At 54.0% G+C, this 26134-nt stretch overlaps 6 protein-coding genes across 6 annotated transcripts; 4 read left to right on the top strand and 2 right to left on the bottom strand.

The window, feature by feature from the left end:
* Positions 1 to 617: 617 nt before the first annotated feature.
* CORC01_11198 (uncharacterized protein) lies at positions 618 to 2983 on the top strand (the record flags this gene model as incomplete). The annotated part of the gene is made up of 3 exons (XM_022622824.1): positions 618 to 839; positions 908 to 2579; positions 2685 to 2983. The coding sequence occupies 3 exons, from the start codon at positions 618 to 620 to the stop codon at positions 2981 to 2983; spliced, it is 2193 nt and encodes a 730-aa protein (XP_022470677.1).
* A 4560-nt stretch (positions 2984 to 7543) lies between these two features.
* CORC01_11197 (uncharacterized protein) lies at positions 7544 to 8926 on the bottom strand (the record flags this gene model as incomplete). The annotated part of the gene is made up of 4 exons (XM_022622823.1): positions 7544 to 8165; positions 8365 to 8419; positions 8572 to 8821; positions 8879 to 8926. The coding sequence occupies 4 exons, from the start codon at positions 8924 to 8926 to the stop codon at positions 7544 to 7546; spliced, it is 975 nt and encodes a 324-aa protein (XP_022470676.1).
* Positions 8927 to 10362: 1436 nt separating this feature from the next.
* Positions 10363 to 10782, bottom strand: CORC01_11196 (uncharacterized protein; the record flags this gene model as incomplete). The annotated part of the gene is made up of 1 exon (XM_022622822.1): positions 10363 to 10782. The coding sequence occupies one exon, from the start codon at positions 10780 to 10782 to the stop codon at positions 10363 to 10365; it is 420 nt and encodes a 139-aa protein (XP_022470675.1).
* Positions 10783 to 14019: 3237 nt separating this feature from the next.
* CORC01_11195 (uncharacterized protein) lies at positions 14020 to 15834 on the top strand (the record flags this gene model as incomplete). The annotated part of the gene is made up of 3 exons (XM_022622821.1): positions 14020 to 14154; positions 14229 to 15218; positions 15277 to 15834. The coding sequence occupies 3 exons, from the start codon at positions 14020 to 14022 to the stop codon at positions 15832 to 15834; spliced, it is 1683 nt and encodes a 560-aa protein (XP_022470674.1).
* A 1457-nt stretch (positions 15835 to 17291) lies between these two features.
* CORC01_11194 (uncharacterized protein) lies at positions 17292 to 17552 on the top strand (the record flags this gene model as incomplete). The annotated part of the gene is made up of 1 exon (XM_022622820.1): positions 17292 to 17552. One exon carries the CDS (start codon positions 17292 to 17294, stop codon positions 17550 to 17552), a length of 261 nt encoding a protein of 86 aa, XP_022470673.1.
* Positions 17553 to 22195: 4643 nt separating this feature from the next.
* On the top strand, positions 22196 to 25444 carry CORC01_11193 (glycosyl hydrolase family 47; the record flags this gene model as incomplete). Its single annotated transcript, XM_022622819.1, has 2 exons — positions 22196 to 22357; positions 22415 to 25444. 2 exons carry the CDS (start codon positions 22196 to 22198, stop codon positions 25442 to 25444), a joined length of 3192 nt encoding a protein of 1063 aa, XP_022470672.1.
* Between the last annotated feature and the right edge of the window lie 690 nt (positions 25445 to 26134).

Here is a 26134-nt window from a genome sequence, read left to right as displayed (position 1 = left end):
GGGGAGCTTAAGGAACCGGGGCGCATCCCGCCTGTCTGTGCACTATCCTGACAGCAGCCGGGCACGGCCTGGGCAGAAGAGCGAGACCCGGTGAAAGTCGGGTCCGGGTTCCTAATGCGCCTTACCTGGTCGGGCAGTTGTCATGTGTAAACTGCTCTGTACTCACTCACCCCGCCCGCTGCAGAAGGTGAGGGCGGGGAACTACAGATCGAGTCAGCCAATGATATGACGATACCCAGCCATTCGCACCCCCGTTGGGCCCCCTCCAAAAGTCCAACGGCTGGGCAGGCGCAAAGATGTCCCCTTCCACTTTCCACAGCAAATCTTGCCTCGCTCCTCAGGTCAAAAATCAACCTTTCTTCCCCGCCCTCCGCATTCGGCCGCGCCAGCTCCCACTTCACATCAACAATACCAACACGTACGTCGCGACACCGGACCGCCGCCCCAGTGAGTCTCGCTCACCGTCCAGGAGATCTCCGATTGCCGAGTTGCTCCTGCGAGCTCCTGCGACCGCCGTTCGCACCTTACGCCACGCCCGGCCCGGGAGGGGTCACCCGAACCCGCCTGTGCTGTGTCTTGTCTTGTCTCACCGCGACTGACGGTCCCCCGTGCCCTGCATGGACGTCGTCTCTGCCGGCGGGGCGACGCCCGTCTCGCCCACAAGTCCCATGAGCGCCCGCCATGCGCCCAATGGGCCTCCGAAGAGGAAGCACAGCAGCATGGCGTTGGATAGCAGCCCTGGCAGCAATGCCGGGCATGACGACGACAATGGCGAGCCTGATTCCAAAAAGCGTCAGCCCGGCGTCAAGCGCGCTTGCAACGAGTGTCGACAACAGAAGGTGAGTCAACGCACCGGCCAAAATCCATTGCATGAGTCACCCCTCTAACCAATCTTCGTCGGGAATAGTTGCGATGCGATGTTGTTCAAGATCCTTTCCAAAGCTGTTCACGGTGTAACCGTCTCAAGCTTTCGTGTAAGATTGAGTCAAACTTCAAGCGCATTGGCAAGCGCTCGAAGCATGCCGAGATGGAAAAGGAAATCGATAGGTTGCGACGCAACATTGCACGCGCCCAAAACCAAGGTTACACCGTGGACGAGGACGAACAAGACCTCCATTCTCCGGTTGCGACGAGCGTGTATACACACACTAGGAATCCTTCCCTCATGGGCTCCGACGAGGCTGTATCCTCGCTGTTGCACCTCAAGAGGGGAGGGTCGTACAGTCTACCACGCTACACCCACGAGCTAGAGAACGTACGCTTGACCGAGGAGTCAGTGAATCAGCTCTTTAACGAATTCTTCGCATACTATCACCCTTTCTTGCCATTCCTCAACCCGCAACAGACGCCTGACCAGTACTTCCAACAACACGCCCTTCTGTTTTGGTCGATTATTTCGGTCGCTGCTCGCCGATATAGCGCAGACCCCACGTTGTTGACCTCGATATCTGGACCTCTGACCAGATTGCTTTGGTCAACCATCGGAGATGTTCCCAGCAGCTACTTTGTCGTCAAAGCTTTGTGCCTGTTATGTACCTGGCCTCTCCCAACAAGCACGACAAGTGCTGACCCTACGCACATCCTCTGTGGCGTTATGATGAAGGTGGCGACGGGTATTGGCTTACACAGGCCAAACCACAGCCAGGACTTCTCTAGGGTATCAGTAGACCTCAACAAAGAGCAGCTGCACGATCGCGTTTCAACATGGGCTGTCTGCAACATTGTAGCTCAAACCATCGGTACTGGCTACGGTCAGCCGGCTTCAACCCTATACGATTGGACCTTGGCCGTTCGACGAGGCGAGGACGGTCCCTTCCGATTGACACCCGAATTGGAGGCTAGACTCCAAGTCGAAAGATTTTGCGACAAGGTGTCCAAGGAAATGTACAGCAATGCTAGTGATCCTCGAGGGGTCGCTGGTGATGAGCACCGCGCCATGCTGATGAGGGTCTATCGAAAGGACTATAACGAACTTCAAGCATCGGTTCTCTCGCAGCATTTGGGACCAATAGTCAACTTGCACATGCGAGCCGCGGCACTTCATCTGCGCCTTGCTGGCTTCTTCGACTCAAGCACCACTCCTGGCTACATTGATGATCTGATGGGCCTCTGGAGGGCAACTACAAGCTTCTTGGATAACATCCTTGAGGTCGACAAGGTCACATCACCCGGGCAGAACTCCCCCGGGCAAATTCTGCTGTATGCGACGAATTACATCCAGCAGATGTTGATCGCGGCAGGATTTGCCTTGCTCAAGCTTATGCGGTCATTCTTTGCCAAAACAATTGATTTCGATCGCGGCCGCAATCTGTTCCACCAGACTATCAACGCCATTCGCGCAACAAGCGTTGTAAATAACGACCTACAGTGGCGTCTAGCAGAGCTAATGGTGCAAATGTGGAACGGAGCTCGACTCGACAACAACAGCACGGCCTCCTACGACAACGACGATTCTCCGCTGCTCATTGACGACACATTGCAGCTCAAGGTGCGCTGCCGCCATAGCATGAGTCTTGTATTTGACTTTGTCTGGCGTTGGAGGGAAGAATATCAAGCCCAGGGAAGAGGCTCAATCGATGGTAATTATAAAACCCCATCCCCTTCCTATCCTGTGCTCTAGCCATTACATCCACGTCTCTCTTCGGTGTGACTGTGATGACTGACTTACGTGCCACCCTCAATAGCCATGAAACAACCTACTAATCCAGACTCAGCGAACGAGTCCTCAGCGTCATCGACCCATTTGGACAGCACTCTTATGCCGGCAACCCAAGGACTCCAAGCGAACAGTTTGCTCGCTGCTAATGGTGCCCTTACACCTGGCAACTCAGGCGGAATTGGCAGCCAAGCACCAAGTAATAGCATGCTGAGCGGCATGACTTACGGCGAGACCAATTACGATTTCTTCGACCCCCAGCATTGGATGTTGGACGGCCTGCTGGACTTCAATTACAACTTCGTGCAGCCTCTTGAGGGTGCATAAGAAGCCGCCCGGAACTACGACACGGGAGAATCAGCTCCATCACTTTCCCCACAGGAGTACGAACAAAGGAAGAACATTGACGTGGGGGCGAGTTTCACCACCTGCAGAGACGCGGCCGAGAGCTTGATCATAGCTTGCCAGAAAGGAGTGAGTGAGTGCCCCTCGGCAGACGTTGTATTAGGCCCCTCTCCGTTGGGGTCCGAGGATGAGTGACTAGGTCTGCAGCTCTCAGTGATCCCACCGTGCTCCGAGGTGAGCGACATCATTCTTTTCCGACTGCGTTGCAACCAGACATATTTGGACCAGAGAAAGATAGAAGTCTTTCTATTACGTTTATACACCTGCTTTTGCCATTGGTATCCCAGAATGGAAGCCCTTCCCAACAAGCGATTCTCGTTGGTACACTACACTTTTTGCCTCATTTCATCCTCTTGGGTTTCCTAGCACAGTCTGTTGATGACGAAATAATTACGCGTATATTCGACAATGAGCTCCACGACATTATCAGGCTACATCGGTTTGCGGCTTCGGTTTCGGTGGTCGTTTTGTACGTTTTCATTTCTTTTTTCCCGAGGCTCCAGTGTCTATTTTCCTTTCCTCTCTGGGATCATCAAAGCATTGGCAATAGCGGGTGCAGGTTTCTTTCATGGGCACACATTTGCAAAAGAACGCTGTGATTAGCTGTGGCTTTTTTTTTTTTACTTCCGAAACAAAAGAAAATTTAATTCAAGCACAACTTTGCCACACGTTCCTGATATATTGTCTGGGAAATCCAATACGACTAGCAACACTGACACATCTAATGACTGTCCTCTGTAGTGCTCGGGTGTGTCATCGCATCATGAATGAGCCAAGCATGTGAGATGTGCCCAGGGGTGAGTCACTATTCTGGTGACACTTCTATTTGGGCCTATAGACAGACAGTGGTGATCTCACGGGTATCAATGCTTTCCTTTTCCACAATCCGTAGCCGGACTTAGTCGCACCCCCATTGAAAGTTACACCCAGGGAGATCGTGGTTCTTGGACTGCGGTTAAGTGCGATGGGCATCAACGGGCGTCGGCAAGCAGAGACCTAAGCGTCGATGGCCCCATGCGCCGAGGTAGGATAGGTTGAAAACACAAGTTGGGGGAAATGTGCTCTGCTTCAAGAGAATGAAGTGGACGAGTGTTGATGGGTATGATGATGATCATGTGAGCGACAAGTCTAGGCCTCAAACTCTCGATTTCCATCATCACATGGAACATAAGAGTCACTCTGGAGCGGAAATTGCAGGACAGAAACTATGCCTTTAGCCCCCCTCTCTTCCAAAGGCTCCATTCACAAAGGACATGAAGTCTTTCAGAATACCCAGAGACAGCTCCCATTCGCTGGAGAGCCGCGGGTCGCGTATGTGACGGCCCAGCAGGCTGAAGTGTGATGGCATAGGCAATCGCCTCCCCTTTTGCCATGTGAGGCACGTCGTTCGACGGCCGCAAGTGGCCTTGGCGGCACGGGGCGGAGGGTGGGCAGCATCTGACGATTGTCGCATTCTCTCCCTCAAGGATATCCTCAAGGAGTCAAGGAGGTTTGATGTATCGGTACGAGTTGGAGAAGTATTTTTCGGTGCAGGCATCCATCGTCGCTTGTTCCATCGTAAGAAGAATTGTAGGGCTGTCAGGAGGGGCGAGATGACGGGGAAGGGGGGGCCGTTTGGATGAGGCGTTCGTCCGGTTCTCCATCATTGATAGATGCCTTCTTTTCCTCCAGCCGAATAGGAAGTTGACAATGAACTAGATGTCCGGTCTAGGCACACACCTTCATCTACTTTGTCCACTTCACTCTAGAGAAAAGGGGCCAGAGGTGACGAGAGTGAACCAGGGCGGGGGTAGGGGATGTCAGCTTGGTTGTTCTGATTCGCTCGTCTGAATCGTCCAGTCTTCCATATGATGAGGCGCTTCGTGTGACGATGTCGATACTAGACAAGAGTCATCGCGAGGGGAAGGGGCGCGAGGACGAATCGTCGCACGCGCCTGAAGGCGAAGGCATCCCAGCCAGCAAGCACCAAGGTCCAGTCATGACTTACCAACAGCCTGCGGTAAACGTCCTAGACATCTCGTGGTCTGCGCCGCCGTGGCAGCGGGAGTGGCGGCCGGGATTAAACTTAGATTGTGCGGGCTGCGTCTGGCTTTTTCTCGATCGCGTGGAGGAAGGGGGCTGTTGGGTGGATGCGCAAACGATGCTCGGGTGTGTAACGTATGGGACGTCTGCGCTTGTTTGGAGCTTGTGGATACGAACAGGAGCAGCTTTTGGAGCGCTTCCGTCGTCTATTGTTGGTCGAAACACGAGGGTTGATTCTCTACCTTGGGCGTGGTCGGAATGGTTGGGGGCCGTTCGGTGTTGGTGTTGTTGGTTGGTGTTGTCCCCGGAGAGCTTCACTGGCTCACGTATGGGGCACAACGCTCCGCCTTTTGGGACGATTTCACCGCGAGGTAGGAGGCGTATTAGTACGAAATGCGACGGAGTAGAAATGACGTTTGCGTGCCTTGTTCCTGCAGATAAGCTGAAGAGAATGTCCGTTTGGCCGCTGAAGCGGCGCAGTTGCAGCTCTGGGAGTGCTGGAGTTGCGAAGGAGGAGCATTGCAGGAGACAGCAGAGACATCTGCAGCTCAACGTCAGCTCCCAAACTGCGGCCGGAAGATTGGGGTGCAGAGAGAGGCTTAGGAAAATCCTCAACATGTATTTGGGTAGACGGCGATGACCACTGGGCGCCCCAATACGTCTCCACGATAGCTTCTGAAATCATGCACGCAACTGTACTTTTTCGGATTGGCCTTTGGGAGTTCCTCCTTGGCATGCGATTTCATCTTCGCCGACATCCGGAGTCGCCGGGGCAGCGTGGAGGGGGCTTTGCAGGCACTTGGTCGCCTTTTCGGGCCTCTGTTGTGGCCTCATGGATTGACGGCCAGTCAAAACAACGTGATCAAGGAACTATAAGGGGGACGGTCAAATCGATAGAGACTGCCTCGCGAGGCGTAATTCTCTACTGATGTCAACGTCGCCCAATATCCGACACATGTTATACCGATAGAAGCATCTTCACCCAACGAGGGTAGTGTCCATAGTGATGGCCAGTTCAGTGCTAGGTGTGGACCAGACTGGAAATTGACTCAACACCGCCCTGACCACAATTCTAGATCAGGTGGGAGGGCTTCTCACGTAATGTACACTCGAGTTTCTCATACAGATTAGAGTGCTGATTATCCCCACAGAGGCGTGGCGAAGGCTCGCACAGCGCGGCTTTTGAAACGCCCGGAGGATATCGTTACGGCCGTTGGTTGTAGTCTTGCAGTCAACGGCTCGGGCAGAGACATGAACCCGACAGAGATGAGCAGCATTGGGGGCTGAAATGATTTACTGAAGGATTGGAGCTGCTTTGCTTCACCTCTTCGCATGCCCATCGTGCAGATGGATGAGGTTTTGGTTGTGGTGGTGGCGGCGCTCTTTGTGAATCTCCTCAGGCCATTGTCTGTTTCGACATTCCCACGCAACCACAAAGCTTGATCCTGGAAGGGGGGAGGGGCAGAAGGAAATTCTTTCACTCTCCAGGGACCGTTTTGCCGCTGTTCCAGATGCGACATGGAGAAAAAGATTCTTACGGGCGCAACCGGCAGAGGGCCTAACGCCCGCCTTTGTCCACACTCGACCAGTCATGGCAGCTCTTCCACAGAACCACCACGGCTTCCAGAGTGTTCCCCCTCTCTGAACGTCAAGATCCTGGAGAATTGCCATCCATGACAACTGCAGAAACTCGTCACGCCGCGGACTAGCTGTGCCGTCCATGATTCGTGGGAGCCGGGGGGATGGCCACAGCAGGTTGGCGAGGACCACCACACTGAAGATGGGTGGTTTGCCTCTTTGCTCCAATAGTTGGCGAGCAGGAAGACACCACAAAGACAAGGCGCCGTCCCCGGGAAAGCATTTGTGTGCATCAGAATCGTGCGCGGGTGTAGCAGGGCTTGCCACCACGGATTTCAGACCAGAGTCTGAAGGTAGAACTGGAGGCCGAGCCTTCCTAGCCACCCAGCCGTCAGCCACCATCGCTGCGCCTTCTTCCAGAATGAGTAACTATGATTGCTCTCATTGAGCAGTTCTTCAGTGAGGAGAAAGCTGCCCAAGGTTGAGACCCATGTACGGACTTCCGTGTTACAAGCTTCTAGCCGCAAAGGGGCAATCGCCCTGAAGCCGAGTGGCTGCCCGAAAACCTCGCGTGGAGCATGCCCAACCTGGTGTGCCAGGAGAGACCTTGGGAGAGAAAAAGCAGTCTCATGGTGTATCTCGTTGTACCTACGAGCTGCTCTCTAGGTGCCTCAGGGATGACCAGCAAGTCCACGTCCAGGGGGGGGGGGGGGGGGGGGGGGGGGGGGGGGGGTGGGGTGGGGGGGGGGGGGGGCGCGAGGGCGTGGGGGGGGGGCGGGAGGAGGGGGCTGGGGCGGGCAGCGGGACGGTGGGAAGGCGCCCGGGGGGGGGGGGGGGGGGGGGGGGCGTTAGACTTCGTTGATTGCGGTGAATGGTGGAGTGTCAGGGTTGCACGGTGCAGCAGCGATGGCAAGCGTCATCGAACCACTGCCCACTGGAAGTCTCGGACGGAAAGCGCACATGGCGAGCGGCAAGATCGCTGCCAGTCTGAGCGTGCTTCGGTGCCTCGGACGGATACCTCTGACCTTGGTTCTCGATTTCATGGCATGCCTTGGCATGATAATGAAGGACGTCGCTTCCAGACATGTCGACGTCCCATCCAACCTTGCGGACATGAATGATGTTCGGCTGATTTGACGCGGGGTTACCGCCAGAACGTGTTGACTTGCTGGGGAACGGACGAGGATGATTTGCAATGCCAACCCCTAGTAGACGCAGACGATGCTTTGCGGTGGAGACCTGGCTTCTGGCATGTCCAGTAGGACTGTTGCCGGAGATCAGCTGCCTTCGCGACCCGAGAGAGTGGAAGCGCTCAAAGTGCATGAGAATGCGCAATGCAACACAAACCAAAATGCCAGGCGAAGTCGAGGCAGTGTTGGCTTGAATTGGGCCCAGTTCATGAATTTGGACGCTCACAACCGCGTCTGGAACCGTGACAGACGCGACCAACGGCGTGATGAGGCGGTGATGGCCAATGGGGGCGACGAAATATGCGACCTGGGCGCTAAGAGCGCAAAATACCAGTGAATGGGGATACTACCACTTCCTCATTAGGCTGTTTGCGGCCGGTAAGGTTTTCCTTGACAAAGGCATCGACCCGAGAGGCGACCATGGGCCGAGAAATTGACCTCGGGCCCGTGGCTGGGTCGCCTGCTTCTGATGCCGCACCTCGGTCCTCGTCCTCGCCAGCTGGTCGTTCTTACCACTGGGTGGGAGATTTCATGGCAACGAGGTGTTGAGAAGAGGGGCACAGCGAGGCTAAGGCGGCACAGCGATGTCCTCGTCGTGGCACAGGCTGGAGGCTCAGAAAACCCAAAGGATCAGACTGCACCTCAGCCTTCTGTTTCGGCATCTATCCTTAGAATGATGATCTGCAAGGTACCATCGGTCTGAGGAACGCGAGGAAGGACCGGCACGCGAAGGCGGGACGGCTTCAGTCTCCTCTTCCCCTCGGAGCAGCACGTACAGCTTCAGCTTGACTTGGCTCATCAAGGATGCGTCATGGCCCGGTACCGTACCCGCATCTGGGACGATGGGATCGAAGAAAGCGGCGGCCAGGAGCAACAGAGTTGGGGCACGTTTCTGCAGCAGGACGCAGGTGGTGTGAAAGAATGCGTGTGATGACAGGCAGTTCCGAGGCGGCGTGTAAACTCTGGAAGTCTGTGGATGGGTGTGTGCTGTCGCGGTTAGAACTGGGCAAATTTGCGTTCTGTTGACCATCTGCTGTTGGTGATGAAGTCCTGGCCGCTTGTTGGTGGTGAACATGGTCTATCTAGGAGTCACCAGCTATGCCGTGAGTGGTTGACTATGCTTAAGCTTCAAGTCGAAAGAACAGACGCGCGCTAAGTCCGAAAACTGGGATCGGCTTCTGGCCAGTAAGGTGTGCGTTTGCTGGTGGGGAGGGTGTGGGAAGAGCAAGAATGAAGTTGACGAGAGGCAAGTGAGGGGGTGTGTGAGTGGGGGGCGTTATTGTGGCCTCAGGCTTTGCACAAGCCCCGGGAGCCCTGATGAAGTGGTTCGGAGGCGACCCAATGATAGCCTCGCATGAGCGTGGACTCCATCAGGTTGTAACGCTAAATTAGCGCGAACCAGACTGTCGGGTCCGCGCTAGTAGGGATATCCCTGACGACGAGAGGGATGAGAACTGAGCGTATTGGCCCAGCGTCCGTTTCCCCCCTCCCTCTCTGCAGCAAAGTCGCGTTCCTCTCCTCTTGTTTCGCACCCGCGGTCATACGTGGCTATTGTTCTTTCCTACTCAATCAGAGAGCATGGGCGAGGGTCTCAAAGTTGCATGCGTCGCAGTCGATGTCAGCCCATTCCTCCCTTGTGGCAACTCACCCTTTCGAACGAGCTTTAAGACAAGCAGGGGGGAGGCGTATGAACGCACGCGGTGGAGGCAGGCGTGGTATCAACCGGTTCTTCAGATTCGACTCTACCATCGGGACCCTCACTTCGGCTTCCACCTACACAACAAGACATCCATTGCACGAAGGTATATCCGTAGGCAGGAGATATTCATAAAAATAAAAAGTGTCTGTGTCGGTCAGCCAGATTATGCGGCGACCCTCTGGCGGCACGAGATGGATCTTAGATCGTGGCGGGCGGCGGCAGCTTATGCTTATGGGCCCTCCAGATCGAACGGTTCCCGCCTCTTCCCGCTTGCTTGTCCAATCCTCTCTCCCCCCCGTTTTCAACAGGATTGCGGGGGCTGCCCAGTTCAACCCAAAGTATCCCATCACTGCTTTCACTACTCTAGCTTGGAGGCGTGTACTAGGGTACATAGCCTGTCATGAAATGCTTGCCTAGATCGACAGTGGCTTGATCGCATAACAATCGCTATGGCCAAGGAATGGGAATAACATGGAGAGTCGATGCCATGGTAGGAGACGAGACAATGCGGAAGCTTTGTCCGACTGGCTCATGTTTACCGATACTGCAACAAGTTCTGCACGGGCAAGGTAAGCCCCTGACTCTTTCCTTTTTTTTTCTTCCCTCAGAGGGTCATGATCTGACATGAGCGTGTCTCTGGTCGCCAGGTAGAGAAGAGCAAGGTAGTCGAGAAAGAAGGCAATTTCAACGACGACTGCCTACTTCTCGGATACCTGTTTAAGCAATTCCATCCTGAAGAGCCCGGGCCTTTCCAGTCCAATCCAGTCCAGTGTCCACTTCACCACTGTCCCAGTTGACGGGACGCGTTCCGGTCACACCCACCGGCGAGTAAACCTCGACACCCGACTCCTACGGAAACTGAGCCCCCGCTTTGTCCGAGGATTTGCAGCCTCAACACCCACACGCCCAACCATCAGAGCTCTAGGCATACCCCACCACCCCTGTCCGTCAAAGATTTCCACCTGGTGGTGCTGGGCACTGGCCGTTCTGTTCCGCGAGTCTTGGCGTAGGGCCGGCCTGAGGTGACCAGACCTTAGGGCAATGCAGATTTCGGCAACGGTACCCTTAGCTATCGTGAGGGTCCCGCCCACGAAAAGTGATAGCAAGTGAGCAAATGTGACAGACTTGAGAGGAGACTCACAGCGTAGCAGGTGCCGCCGGGAGAGATTCTGACTTGACACCGGGTCAAGGGGTTGGAATCCAGTCGAGAAGTTTTTTTTTTTCCTTCTCATTTTTTTTTTTTTTTTTTTTTTTTTTTTTTTTGCAAGGACGCAATTTACACAGTAACAGTCACCCATTAGCCTGGTGAGCACTTGATACAAGGCGACAATGCGTCGGCTGGGAAAGCCAATTGACTGGAGACGGGAATGGGGGACATGAACAAGCGGATCCGGCTCGAGGACGGCACAGTGAACGCAGGCAGACGGGTACTTGGGTACCTACGGTACGTCGCATCCAAGGTGTCAACAGGGTCATCAGGAAGGCAGTGAGTGGCAGGCACGCAGGCATGGAGTCAGGATGAGAATGAGGCAGGGAACGTACCGCGAGATGACCGTCTCCACTTGCCCTTTTTCACCCCCGGTTTCCAAGTTGTCGACCCCGTTGCGGCCGTTCATGGAGCCAATCACACGGGCTCCATGCAATGACACTCGGCCGCTTCACTCTATTCAGTCTTTTTGGGTTGACCCCCGACCTCCATGCTCACTCGCGTCCCTTGCTCTCCCTCTCGCCCTCCTCTCTCTCTCTGCCAACCCCCAATGTGGATTTGGCAAGGGCCAGCTCCTGCCATCTACTGTGTATGGATACGGATAGCACATTTTCTCAACTTTCCTCCTTCTCTCGTTGCCCCCCTCCCTCCCTCCCCCTTACCGTGCCTTTTCTGCGTGTTTGATTACCCTGCTATTCTGGCTACCTTATTTCCATGGCCGTTTTATTACCCAGACCCCGGAATTATGCTCCCGATATCTTCAACGTGTGCACTCATACAATTGAACCACATGTGCGCAGCATGTTGAGGCTCGTCACACAATCCCGGCTGGCACTGACATTGTCATACCCGCGCCGAGTCTGAATTTCACTTTTGAGAATTCCTTTATCCTATGCTCTGTTCGCTTCTGTCCAATCGGCCAGAGACACAATAAGAGTAAGGAATTGCGCCACTAGCCCGGCTTCAAGATCGATTTAATTCCTCTTTTCTCATCTCTCAGCTTATCCACCACGGGAGGGAAGCCGTATGAGTCCCGTCCCGGGGCAACCCCGTTACGATGGTCCGCGTCGATCGTGGTATATCCCGGTCCTTTACGTGCGTAACTACGTGCGTAATGTGTAATCCAGACGCAGGTTGATAGCCCCCAAACGTCACTATGCCACCCGCTGTGTTACAGTCACCCACTTCAAGTCTGCATTTCTTCCACCACACACACTGCTCTCCCAGCATATATGCTCAGAACAACATTGCTTTTTGACCGGTAACTCCAGTTCCGTCCTGTACTCTGCAGTGAGAGCCCTACTACTGGAACCTCTAGCCGGCGGGGTCATCCCAAGCAAATGGTTGTGATCCCGTGGATGGGGAAGGAAAAGGCAAGTTGTTCCATAACCCTAGCCTTGGTCTATTTCCTGTCGTTTCTTCTGCTGCAGTTCACATTCGGATACTCGTTCTCTGGTGTCGTCTTGTCGGCCAGGCCTGTCTATCTGTCATCTCGGATAGTGACCACCAGCCCACAGTGCCATCAAGGATCATGGCTTGGACAATGTTTCGGCCCCTATCTACATTCATCATGGCAAGAGAGAATCAGAGCAGCGGAACCGCAGGATTGGTGTTGATTCTCTCCGAACTAGACCCCATCGCCAATGCCAACCCCTGCCATGCTCTGCCTTACAAAAAGCTGTGTACCGTGCACCCGTACGATCCAGGATCCATCAGAGGACGCCGCACACGCGCCGCAAGTCAACGCTCATCTCTTCCCCTCTCCGGGATTCTTTGCCCGCGAACAAGGAGCATCCTTCTGCGAGCTTCTCCATCGCCGATGGTCGTTTAATATATCACAGACCCCATCTGCCTGCCCGTTCGCACCATTCACGTAAGTGTGAGCTAGCCGAATTACTTTGCTCGTCTGCTTAGCAAAGCCCAATGTGGCCTAGAAGAGGAGATGCTGGTAAACCGTGGTGTTGTTGAAGCTGAGAGGCTACAGTAAAACAAAGAAGTATCTAAGCCGGCTAGATCATCTCCCTGTAATGCATCCGACCTACGCGCCTCGCCACTCTCGCTGCCAGGGCTGTATTACTTGGTGCCTCGAAACAGTTGAGAGATGCAATGACATGTAGCTATGCTGAAAGGCTCGGACTCACTCCCAAGTTCTACTGTGCTGAGCCTGCTTGTCAGTCGTTCCTTTTCCCCACCCGTCCCACACCTGTCACGCATTTAGGCGCTGCGAGGCGGCCGCACGGAGAGAGAGAGCAAACTACCATATCGTGTTCCTTAGACAAGTATCTGGGAGACTAGGAGATGTTCTGCTCCGGTAGGCTGTAACATAGCTGCTGGGCTGGGCTGCATCATCTGTGAGTGTGACTGTCAACGGGGCTGCTGCCGCTGCTACTCTGTTGTGTACAAAGTATGTGTGTGGTTCTTGCTGGCAACGGTAACCTCTCAGAATCTCCCGCTCTATCCCCTGCTCCTCTTTCCCCATCCATGGAGTGGTGGACACACGCCCCATGTCTGCTCTTTTTCTCTCTTTCCCTCTCTCTATCTGGCTTTCCCACCCCTCCCCCAAAGCTGCTCGGCCGACTGAATCGACCTGCATCTACAGAGTTGCACGACCCGTACATAGCAGCCCCGGGCGGCTATCGCCTGCGAGGAACCACCCACATCCATGCCCCCGCATGCGAATCTGTCTCCGTCGTTGTCGCTGTTTCTGTGCCTGTCCCCTCTCCTCCTCTCTTGGTCCGTGTGCCGGTCTACAACGGCCTCATGTACTTCGTGTACACTATCCTTCCCCCTGTCTTTTTTCAGACCCTGGCGATGGTCCCGCTGCTTTGTATCCTGGAGAGTGGCACTCGTCCGAATCGTCTCGACAGGCAGGCTCCCCTTGCAAAAAAATACAAACCTTTGATCGGCACCATCGCTGTCCACTTCGCTCGTCATTAATAGGCCGCGGCCATCTCATCCTCGCGAGGCTCTCTTCTCATCCATCCTACTTCACAAGTCCAATTACGGAGAGGCAGACTTCAGTGACTCTTTCCATTCTTTATTACTGTCCATTCTCCCCCCTTCCCATCCTCTCTTATAAGACAAGACGAGCTTCATACAAACACACAACTATTAAAGCTCTCGCGCACATCCAAGTCTTTGGAGTACTTCCACCGCCACCTACACGCCACCTACACGCCACCCCTCACAACTTCAGTCCTTTCACACTCAACTCCCATACCTACCTCGACTGTCTAGGAAACCCCTAGCCATTCACTTGATCATGACGGGCCAAAACTACATCGACCAGACTTCTATGCATCCGGACGGACTATCAGACCCCATGCCCAGCAGGCGCACCTCAGTGGCACAGCCTCCTACCACAATTTACCCAGACCTTAGAAGCCCTCCTTTCGCAGTAAGTCGATATATATGTATATATATATATATACATCCTTAAGCAGCCCTCTAGGCGAGTCTGACCAGTACTAGGTCACAACTTTCAACCATCAGGCGCAGCTTGGTGAATCACATATGTTGACCCCAGTATCTGGTGGCGGCTCGCCCTGCGTCCAACAACCAACAACTCTTCCCCAGTACCCCTCAGCAATGACTCCCATGCAACCCCAATCCAGTCCGTCCGGACCCTCGAGGATGGCCTGGCACAACACCGTTTCCATGAGCGCTCCCCAGAGCCAGGTTGGCTCGCCGATGGCGATGAACCCTACCACATCCGAGAGCCATTTCGAGATGAACTACATCCAAGCAGAACCCGAGCATGAACGCGAACCTCCCGAGGACTACTACTTCGGTAACTACACGGTTTCTGCGCCATCTGAATCGGAACAGGGCTCCATTTCCCCCCAGATGTCCCCGGCCTACTACATGTCTCAACCCCCGCAGCAAATGATGCAGCCGCATCCTATCATGAATGAGTTATCTATGAGCCAGATTCCGAATCCTTCGCAAGCCCAGGCGCAGTATTATGCCCAGCCGCCGGCCAACACTTGGGTGGAAGAATCCGATATCACAGCCTTCAAGTCTGAAGCTACCAGGAGGCGTAACTGGGGTTACGCCCTTCCAAGCACACAGATACAACGGCCGGAAGTCGTTCAAAGAACCAACCGAACGCGCCAAAATAACCCACAAGCAGCGGGCCGTTGCCAAAGAACACCCCGTGTCAGAGCTCGAGCCGAACAGCCTGAGACAGAATCTTCTGAAGAGCCTATCGCCGGTGACGAGATTCATCACATCGACTTGCTCCCAGATGATTTCGTCATCAAGGCGGAGTGCCCACAAGAGCTCCACTTCCTCTTCGAACGTCAGAGAGAGATGATAGTGCAAGGCGTCAAGGGTAGCGGGATGTGGGACTTGATTTCAAACGAGCACAAAGAAAGGTTCGAACACGCAAGTACAGCTGCACGTTTGCAGATGCAAGTGACAAGAGGAAGATCCAATTTTTTGGAGTGGTCACCCAGAGACGTAAGTCATCGTCATGCTACAGCGATGTCTTTGAGCAACAAAACTAACGCCGGACCAGAAACATATTCTTAAGGACGCTTTCGATTTCGTCGATGCTCAGTATTTCAAGATGGTTCACCGCAAGTGGAAGGAGTACGGCGGCGGTCAGACAACTGCGTGGGGCTCATCTGACGTTGAGTACCTGGCAGTCGATCGTGGCATGGTAGACTCGGGCTACACGCCCTTGCCCACCTCCCAGCAAGGGAAATCGCGCAGAGGAAAGAAGATGCTCACCCGTCTGAGGAATATCGCCACAAGCAGTGCTGTCTTGCTTGACGAAACAGCCGAATCAACCTCGCCGCAGAACCCAGACATGCGCCAACAAATCATCGATGAGATCTACGAGTACCGTGGCGAGGACCCTGAAGACGGTTTCGACGAAGACATCATATTCAACAGGGCTCCCAGAACTCGCCCACGGGGCCGTCAAGTAGAGATCAAGATGGAGGAGGAGAGCCCTGAAGAGACGACCGCCTCCTCCAACAAGGCTAGAGGCAAGCAGCCGGCCAAGAAAAGAACGCCGGCGAAGCCTAGGGCCGTCAGAGGACGCATCGCACCAAAGCCCAAGTTGTCTTGAGGAAACATCAAGATTCCGACAACACGCACGCCGCACACCTTAGCACCACCTGCAGTGCTGAAATTCACTTCTTCCAATGGTAACTCCATAAGGGTTGGCCTTGTCATGCTTTTCCTGAGCCCAAATGGCTGGGACGATGTATAGATTGTTCATTGTCTTTTCTTTTCAAACTTTTGGTTTTTTGGTTTTTTTTTTTTGGCTGAAAAGATACCACTCATTTCGTATGGTTTTCTCATACCGGAAGGGGCAGGGGGCCGAAAGGCGGCAAGGGCTCTTCTGGGTTCCGCATATCATTATCTCGCGTACATTTACACTTCACTGTCTATATTACTTTGTGCCACTTGGAAGACTTATTCATCATATATGCACACATCACAGTCATCATCTTGTATGCAAACGCAGTGCAAACAAGACCTTATTCGTTCATCGTGTCCTTCACTCGCTTCAGTCGTGAATCTTTGATGTCGATGTCAGTACCACTTTCAAGTGTCTGCCATCTATGCGTCCAGATTAGGACCTGACGAGGGAGAAGCCCGCCGTCCCATCCACCTGCCCGTCATGATGCACCTCAAGCATGGGGTAAGACTCACAACTCATCCATCTCCAGGCAGGATTTCCGAGTTTTCGGGACCAATGCAGCATTCGCACTCACCGACGCGCCCAATGTAACAGCACCACTCTTGGAGTCTCATGACCATGTGAGGGAAGACGGCTCATCTACTTTGGCCATTCATGCCATCGTCATCAGGACACGCCAAGAACATAAAGGTCCTCTGCTCCTCTTCTACTGCTACACCACTGTCAAACATCAATAACGACTACAGTGAGAGACGAGTAGCACGCCTTATCCGTCACCTCACCCATGTCGTGCTTCATGTTGGGCTGGGCCCAGGCTAGCCCTCTTCAACGGGCACCCCGTCCGTGCTCCTCCCCCCTACCCCGATGCCGAGGGACGGGCAAGGCGAGGATTTGGGAAGGGATGAGGACCCAAAGACCAGGAAGGCAGATACAGGAGAGAAGATGCCCTGCGGGTGTGGCTTTTCTTCTTAACGGCGGTGGTGGATCCGGCAACACTATACAATCATCGCCTCATACCATAGAGGGCGTACTACACTACATCCACAGCCAGACCGTGTCTGCGGCCCTTCTGGCCCGGATGCGACCTCATGCTTTTCCGCAGCCTGGGAAGTCGAAACTTTTACCCTTTTGAGTCGGATAGTGGATATGGTTCAGGGCCGAGGTGAGGGAGGGGGGATCGTGGTTAGAAAGTGTTTAAAAAAGCCCATCACGGGGTGGGCTAGAGGAGAGAGAGAGGGGAGAAGGAAAGAGGATCAAGAGGAGTCCTTGGCTTTGGAGTAAACGTAAAGAGGCATTGCAAGGGCACGGGGTAGTCGCAGAGGGGCATATCTAGCGCGGGCTCGACAGGGGACACAAGGCACAGGGCAGCAGGGACAGGCATGGCGGCGACGGCGCACCAGGCAGAGGGTGGCACGGGTGGGGAGACGAGAAGGAAGACATCCTCCTTTCTTGTTTCCCCGGGGCATCCCCGTACATTTGCCTGCGCGCGCCTTGGTCCGCCCTGGACCCTGATAGAGGGGAGAGATGGCGAGGACGACGACACTCTCAGTCCTGTGAGGAAACCTCGAAAGGAGTGTGCGAGAGACCGAGAGTGGATATTCAAGCCGACGGCCCCGCAGAGCGGCTTCCGCGCACTGTGATTGTCCTTCCCGCCAAGACAGCTTCGGCTTCCCGGAGTGGCTCTGTCTGCCATTGCCAAATCTCGCGCTCACGTGAAGTGGGAAGGCTGTGAGGAATTTCGGGACCTGGATGTGCCGGAGGTTGATTGTGGCAGGGTAGGGCAGAGCCTGTCGAGCTGTGATAGAGGTAGAGGTCATTGCCTTGCTCTCAAGGCAGGTCGGGTAGTACAGGACTAAGAGAGTGTATCCAGAGGGCACGCTGCTCGTGTCATTCGTCGTGATCATGGCAGTGGCGCGGCAGCCAGCTCTCGTCGGTTGCGGGATAGGTTCGATCCGAGGCAAGATGACGACGGTGATTCAACCCCCCGATGAATGGCATCGGATAGGTGATCAATGAGAAAGTGAACGACGGCCGGAATTATGCAATCAATTCCGGACTGCGTGAAACTTCGCAGCCGGCCTGACGCGGAGGCGGACGTCAAGCCACTTCGGTTTATTGCTGTCTCACAACGCCGTGTGAGTGCCTATGAATGGTTCAATCGTTGCTCCAGACGGGTCAAGATTGCGCACCATCTCACAATCTCAATCGCATTCACAGGCATTCATCATCCATCGTCTCATCTGATCGAGCGGGAGGAAGGGGGGGAGGGTTCCCCTTGATGAAAGTTGCAGGAACGGTTGACGGGTCGGAGGGAATCTCCTCTTCCCCCCTCCTTCTCCCTCCCTCCCTCTCCCTCCCTCCATCTCTCTTTTCGCCTTTCTGTCTCTCTGTGTCTTTGTATCTCTGTCTCTCTCTGTCCCTCTCTGTTTCTCTCTGTTTCTCTCTGTCTGACCTGGGACCTTGCCCGGTGTGTGACGGGAATGCGATTGCGGACCTGTGATTGATCCTCTGCTTCCCAGGATCCGGGGAGAGAGAGCGCTCGGCGAGAGAAAGGGAAGCGCTGCGACAAGAGGCCCGGAAGGGGTGACGAAGCGACGAAACTCCCCTCCCCTGCTGCTTGGAGAACCACAAAAACCTACTAACCCTCGGGGGAACATGGTGTGAATCACGGCTACTGGTACTTGCGTACGGAGTATTCCGACCCTCTTCGTCTCCGTACGGCAACGGGTGCTAGGCTTGCATGGGCCACTAGGCGTTCCGCAGTCACAATATTCCCTTGTTTTCGCGCCTGTTGTGGAGTCTCTCTCTTCCAGCCCCCACTCGCTCGAGTCCACGTCCGGTCTGGTCTGCAGAGACACTTCATCAACTGTCCCAGGAACTCGGTAAATTAGATGGAGACAGCGCGATAAAAACGCAAACTCTCATTTTGTCAGAGTGTTCGCGGCCTGTGCCGGGTATCTTTGAGGGGACAGGGGGTGTGTGGAATGAAGCGAAGGCCGCTGGTGCCTGTTCCCTTGTCCTTCGACGGGTCCTCGCGGAGTCGAGCTCGACGCTAGAGATTTCACTTGATTTGTTTTCTCGTAATTGCGAGTATTCGGGTGCCGTCCGTGGCCTTCCGTTTCGCTGCTTCGTCTATCCATAGAGAAACCGCAGCCCCAATGATCAGAGAGGGGGACTGCGGACGAAAGCATCCCCCACCCCGCTTGCTTGGCCCATGACCCATTGGCTATGGGGTTTCCATGGTGTTCATCAACTGGAGGGGTTTGACTGGGCTGAGCTGCCATCCTCGAAGCGATGTAGCCCTCTGTTGCGACTTGCCGTGCCTTGACAGGCCAACCTTGCCCGATATACACGCCAATGTCGTCCACTTTGTTTTTCCGATGATCTTTCCAGACATGATCGTTTGTCACCCAACGCCATGGTCGGCCGCCGCCTTCATGGGGGCGTTATCATGGAGTGTATGTGTATGCAGCCCATGGCCCAACCCACTCGTCTGATCACAGAGAGAACCCAAGGTTTCCTATGTGGTATTTGGTGAATGGCAACCCCAGATTTTGGTCTTTGCAGGCGCCCAATTCGTGTTGCGCCTGCGCCAAACGGCCTTCTTGCTCCAACAACAAAGCTGCGAAGCGCGAAGCGCGTGTGCCAGGCTGGAAAGGCGATCATGCCACCCATCACGTCTGCCATGCGCTACATCCGGAATGAGCTGCCAGATCATCGCCTAACGGGCGAAGAAGTGGTCGGTAATTCTCATCTGCAGCGGCTAAGCCACTATTCATGCAAAAACTAGCCAGTAATATGGCTATCCGTCTTTTCGGGACGAATCAGAATTGCAGAATAGAACCGCCTGCCGGGTATGACCTTTCCCTTGCAGAGAAGTCGTAGCATCCATACAAGTAGACCAGCAAGCAAGCCAATCTAGTAAACCATCGCGCCATCCACCAGCGTCAGGGAGGCAGTCGTTCACCCTACTCTCCGCTTTTCCACCAGTAGACGCTCGGTTTCTGCGTACTACCAATGGAACGACTGCAAACACGCACTTTGGTCCAGAGTTTCTGCAGCTTCTGCTTCATTTTTTCTTCTTTGCGGGCCTCGTTCCAAAGCATCGGGTCCAAAGTCGGTGAAGACAAGATTGCTCTTATTCCGGAGAGGAATCCAAATCGTTGTGCTCCTGCCTCATTTGGATGTTCGAAACAGCCCCAGTACCGAATCAAACGGTGCGCCATCTGGCAATCGACTAGGCATCAAACACTTCCCAGAAAGAGGGAGCCGGGGGAGGGGTTGAAAAGATTGCGCCCGCAGTCCAGGTTTCCAGGCATCTGCTCTTTGACACCCGCCGTAAGCTCCGCTCTTGCGATCTAGAGCTCTCCTAGAATTGCTTAATTATTTGGAATCGGAAGAAGATCAAATCTTTGCCGCTGACCCAAAAAAAGGAGATATTCAGCTCGAAGGCTGAGTACCTTGGCTGGCAGGGTAGGTACAGCAAACATTTTGTGCCTGATGTGCCTCTTAGAAAGGACGACTTGGGATAGAGCGTCACCGTAAAGTGATGACGATAGACCCTTGCCAGGGACTCTCGCAGCGAATCCGGTGTTCAGCCGGCGTCGCTTCAGCAGCGTATCAGGATGGCGCCACTCTGCACGTTCTTCGCGTTCCAGGAGCGACTCTTCTCTTTTGAGAGGTGCCCATTACCCTACCCTGGGACAAACGACTGGTATTGGGGACGTCGTGAGCAATCATCGAGGCTGCAGTAGAGCTAGTAAACAACAACACGGTCTTAGAAGCGACTATTTCGGGTAACAGATTTTCGACTGCTGAACCTGCGAACTGGGTACGGGAGGCTGAAGCCATGGCCTGCCGAAATGGCCTGGCGGTGTGCGCGGCCCGTTTGGCGGCCACCTGCGATTCCATCACAAATAGCCGGGGGTTGATGACCGGCTGCACGAATAGTGCTAGTGGGCCGGATGGACGTCACAGCTTGTCGGAAACTCTGCCCCGAAATGGCATTCGCCGACGAAATCGATGGTGGAATTCACTTGCCCTCGGAATGGCTTGACGTTGTGGGGGCAACAACGGCAAAGGACCGCTTCGTTCCGAAATTGACCAGTGTCGGCCGCGGGGTCTGAGCCAAGTGTGCACGATGTCGACATCCTCATGCAATTGCTTCAAACATGTGGATTGAAAGTTGGCAACGTAGAAGAAGGGGTGTTGCGCTTATGCGGCGCGCCTGTTGCCCAACAATAGAGGTATCCTCCGTTGAGGTTGACTTTGGAGGATTTTGGCGCTGTGGGGTTGTTGGAAGAAAGAAAGCTTCCCGTCACTTAGCGCCCGAACGGTGACGAGTGCACTGGCCACACCTTGTTCTACATACCTTAGGTGATGAGGTAAGATTCTGCGATAGGTAAACAAGATAAGGGGGACACAATCTTGCTTTGGGTGACTGAAGCCGTTCGCGATCCTTCTTCTTCTTCTTCTTCAATCTTTCGGGTCTCTGTCAAAACGCCATTGGCTCGCATTCCTCCTTCCCATAACCTGAACAGAAGCCTGGAGGCTCAGCTGAGTTGATGTTTTGGCCGATTTCTTCATTGAACTGCATGGTATTACCGCGTCAAACCCAATTCTTGTTGAAGCTGACTTTATCTATACTGGCCAATGTCTTTCCTGTTCTTATTCCGTCCTCAGAGAATCGTCGGAGATCATTTGTATACGGATGATGGGCATTTAACGACTCGACTCAGGACTGCCGCGTATGACAAAGAGAGAGAGAGTGGGGGAAAAGGCATAAAGCCGTTGGCCAATCCTATGAAAATGAGGGAATCCCGTTATGACTTTGTCTACACCTTCTAGAAGCCTGCTCGACAACTAACTCAAGTTGCGTTCGTCCAATCTGGCAATCCGGCAAGTGCCATAAGTTGAGGTGCAGCACCGAGTGCAGGGCTCTAGCAGCGACGCACCGACTCAGTGATGAGTCAGCAGCTCCACCAATGGGAGGAAGATGACAGACATCGCATCCCACTTCTATGCTCGACGTCAAGGGGACACGAGACCTATCAAGGGCGGCCAACATCTTCAATTCAACGCTGTTCCTTTCTTGTTCTGCGAACCTTTCATTTTCCAGTGATACCCATGTCATTTTTTTCGAAGTACGACTTGCTTGATGGCACAAACCCCATGAAGAACCTCGTCTTCAGTCCCACATAGATCGAGAGGCATCTGCCGCTGGCAGCCCGCTGATTGATGGGAACCCGGCCAAGCGCTGGCATTCAGAAGAGATAACAACACCATGCTGTCGCGATCATTAGTACTGGGCCATCTGTGTCTTCTATGGCCTATAGTCGTGTTGGCGATCAGCCAAGCTCACCTTGCCGACCTTCGCAATGCAACCACCCAAGTCTTCCACCATGGCTGGGACAACTACATGCGCGTTGCATTTCCAGAGGATGAGGTATGCGACTACTTGGAGCTCTGCAAGACACTGATAGCAGACTGACTTTGCCTGCAGTTACGGCCGATCTCCTGCACCCCACTGACGCGCGATCCCGCGAACCCCGGAAACTACGATTTGAACGATGTCCTCGGCAACTACTCCCTTACTCTCATCGACAGCCTTTCGACCTTGGCGATCCTTGCAGGGACACCTTCCGATGAACATACCGCTGTCTGGGCTCTGCAGGAATTTCAGCAGAGCGTGGCGGCTTTCGTCGAATACTATGGCGACGGGAGACGCGGGCCTTCCGGGGAGGGGCGCCGGGCGCGAGGCTTTGATCTGGACAGCAAAGTCCAGGTCTTCGAGACAGTTATCAGAGGAGTCGGTGGCTTGCTAAGCGCGCATTTGTTCGCCATCGGAGAATTACCTATACCCGGCTACAACCCTGCCCAAACCTTCAACGAAGACGAGGATCCGCTGGAGCTGCACCCTATAGCATGGCCAAATAGCTTCAAGTACGATGGGCAGCTTCTCAGGCTAGCTCTGGACCTTGCGGAGCGGCTCCTGCCTGCTTTCTACACAAACACAGGCCTGCCATACCCGAGAGTCAACTTACGACATGGCATTCCTTTCTACGTCAACTCCCCACTGCACAAAGTCTCTCGCGATGACCCGGATTCGCCTCGAGCGACAAATGAAAAGACAGATACGTGTAGCGCTGGTGCGGGAAGTCTTGTACTGGAATTCTCTGTCCTCAGTAGACTCACGGGCGACTCGAGGTTCGAACAATTGGCTAAACGGGCATTTTGGGCAGTGTGGAAAGCCAAAAGTGACATCGGTCTTGTTGGCAATGCAATTGACCCTGAAAAGGGCGAATGGGTCAGCTTTGACTCGGGAATCGGCGCTGGTGTTGACAGCTTCTTTGAATATGCACTGAAAAGCCATATTCTACTGTCTGGCCACGAGCTGCCAAATGTTACAGCCCCAAAACCACCGACTGATCGGCAATGGCTCGATCCCAACACGTTACACGACATACCTTTGACGCCTGAGGAGAACTCCGCAGGGGCTTTCCTGGAGGCGTGGCACCAGGCGCACGCAGCGATCAAGCGTCACCTCTATAATGACGCGCATCACCCATACTACATGACGGGCCACCGAACTCGCGGATACGCTTTCACTAGCTGGATTGACAGCCTGGCAGCCTTCTACCCTGGCTTGCTTGCGATGGCTGGCGAAATCGAGGAGGCTGAGGAAGCCAACCTACTATATACTGCTCTGTGGACCCGCTACGGGGCGTTACCCGAGAGATGGTCTGTACGTGAGAGACAGGTCGATTCTGGCATTGGCTGGTGGCCTGGCCGGCCTGAATTCATCGAGTCCAACTATTACCTGTACCGCGCTACGAACGATCCCTGGTATGTGCACGTTGGGGAAATGGTTCTCAGTGACATCAAGAGACTGTGTTACACGAAATGTGGTTGGTCCGGCCTACAGAACGTCGACACAGGGGAGAAGGCCGACCGTATGCAGAGCTTTTTCCTTGGCGAAACCACCAAATATCTCTACTTGCTCTTCGACCCAGACCACCCTCTGAATAAGCTCGATGCTTCTTACGTTTTCACTACCGAGGCGCATCCGCTGATTATTCCTCGGCGAAGGACGAAGCCAACAAAAAAGCAGAAGCGCCGCAAACAACACAGCAGCGTTGATGTCTATTACGACGAGAACTTTACAAACACCTGCCCTGTCCCAAAGCAAGTCCCTCTTACCGGTTCTGTTCTGGCTGCGCGGTCCGACGTCTTTCATGCAGCAAGTTTTGTCAACTTACATACCATCTCCAACCCACGTAGTGGAGTGGAGTTGGTTCCCGCAGGCAAAGGCAATGGTTCGATATCAAGATATAAGGCAAACCATACTTTCTTCCCTTGGACGCTCCCACGCAACCTTATCCCAGATAATGGCACATGTGCCGCATTGCCTTTCAAACCTACGCTGGTTATCGAATTTCCGGCAAACATCCAACAAGGTAGCGTTGGGAGTGCTTTCAACAGCCTTTTTGCCAACACTGCCGCCTTCAAAACACCGGTGGGCGTCAGGATCTCTGCTTTGAGTGGATTGAAGGTCCACTTCGTTCAGGAGGATTCGTTCGATTCAGCGTACGATCATACCTGGAGGGTCACTCAGGTCAATCATATGCCCCTGGGGCGAGACGAGCCGGTACATATCGACGCGGACCTCCTGAAAGGCATCTCTGATCCACTGTTCAATCGCGTTCGCTACAAGGGGTTCGTTGAGCTCATCATGATGCACGGGGAGCCGGAAGAGCGTAACGCTAGTGCACCGGCACCTGCCGAGGGGCTCGAGGTTGAGATTGGTGACCTTGACGACCAGGTTCAGCTGACCGAAGAGGCGCACTCTGGGCTCGTAGAGGATCAGGCTGCCGGCAAGAGTGTGAACACCGCCTACAGATCCATGCTCAAGTCCATGATTCGCGCTGTTACGTCGGTCTTTGAGCCTACCAACACCCCAGCGCCGCTCCCTGCTGGTGCCAAGACAAACTTCCACGTTGAGAGCTACATGGGTGCTTTGGCAGTGGGGAAAGGGGCTGTTCCACTACCAGATGTTTCTGATGCTTCTATCCCGAGCGACGATACCCTTCCGAACCTCTCTTGGCAAACAGTCTATCAGGCTGGTTTTGGGTGTGACGGTCGCCTGCCTGACGAGGCGCCTCGCAATCACCAAGTTATTGTCCTGCGTCGCGGAGGTTGCTCGTTCAGTGAAAAGATTGCCAATATCCCCTCTTACACACCTTCACCACGATCTCTACAGCTCGTTGTCATTATCGATGAGGAGCATCTTGAGACCAACTATGTTTTCAGCCCCCCCGACTTGTGGGAATACGAGATGATTAAACCTCATCTCGACGTTGAACAGGTTACACCGTCGGGGCTGCGACGGCCGCATCCCATCGCCATGGTGATGATTCGCGGCGGTGGACCCGAGGCTTATGAGAAGTTTGGCAATGCCCTCGGGGTGGGAGTTCGGAGGAAGTACTTCATTGAGACTCAAGGGCGGAGGGTGGACAATATCATTGTTCTATAAATGGGGCAAATATGGGTACGTCAAATCAAAGAGGATGAGGTTGTTACTCATTGAACTGGGGTTCATGGTCTTTTGCTGCTGCATACCGGTACATTGTATATACGGGCCTGGAGGTGCATGATAGATACCATCTGTGGAGGAGTTGCCGTGTAGCTTGATGCTTCGATGTTAAGTCGCATATTCAAAATTTGGCCGTTATGAGCCATTTTGATTGATTTGGTGGCCGGCGAAACTATCCTCAACAATATGATGCCCCCGTAAAGACCCTCTGCTTATCCTGTATCGTTGACAAATATTTCATGGTCCTTTTCGTTTGGATTTGTGAACGGAAGCCAGTTTTGAACATGTTGATTGAGATCAAAATGGCCCACATATCACGAAGATTTCGAACTTGGCAATAGAAGCCGCGATGAGAGTAGGGAATTGTGAATCGTTGAAACTCATTTGGGTGCTGCTTTATCCAAACCAATTTCCTCCATTGCCGTGAGTCGCTCCTGCCATTGAAGTCGGTGTCTGAGGTTGTAGCTTCGCCCAAGGCAGATTTTGTGGGCCTGGAAGCTCCCCAATGACGCGCCAAAGAATACCGAACCCAAGGGGTGAACCCCTAAATCAAACATTGCCCTTCCGCAACTTGAAATTTTCGGCACCGTGGCGAGGTTTCTAGCTAGGAGCTGTCAGGTTGTGTTTATT

This window comes from Colletotrichum orchidophilum (assembly GCF_001831195.1).
Source record: "Colletotrichum orchidophilum strain IMI 309357 chromosome Unknown Scaffold_118.1, whole genome shotgun sequence".
NCBI classification, from domain to species: Eukaryota; Fungi; Ascomycota; class Sordariomycetes; order Glomerellales; family Glomerellaceae; genus Colletotrichum; species Colletotrichum orchidophilum.
Note: the sequence above shows the minus strand (reverse complement) of the source record. Positions and strands in the feature narration are given on the sequence as shown.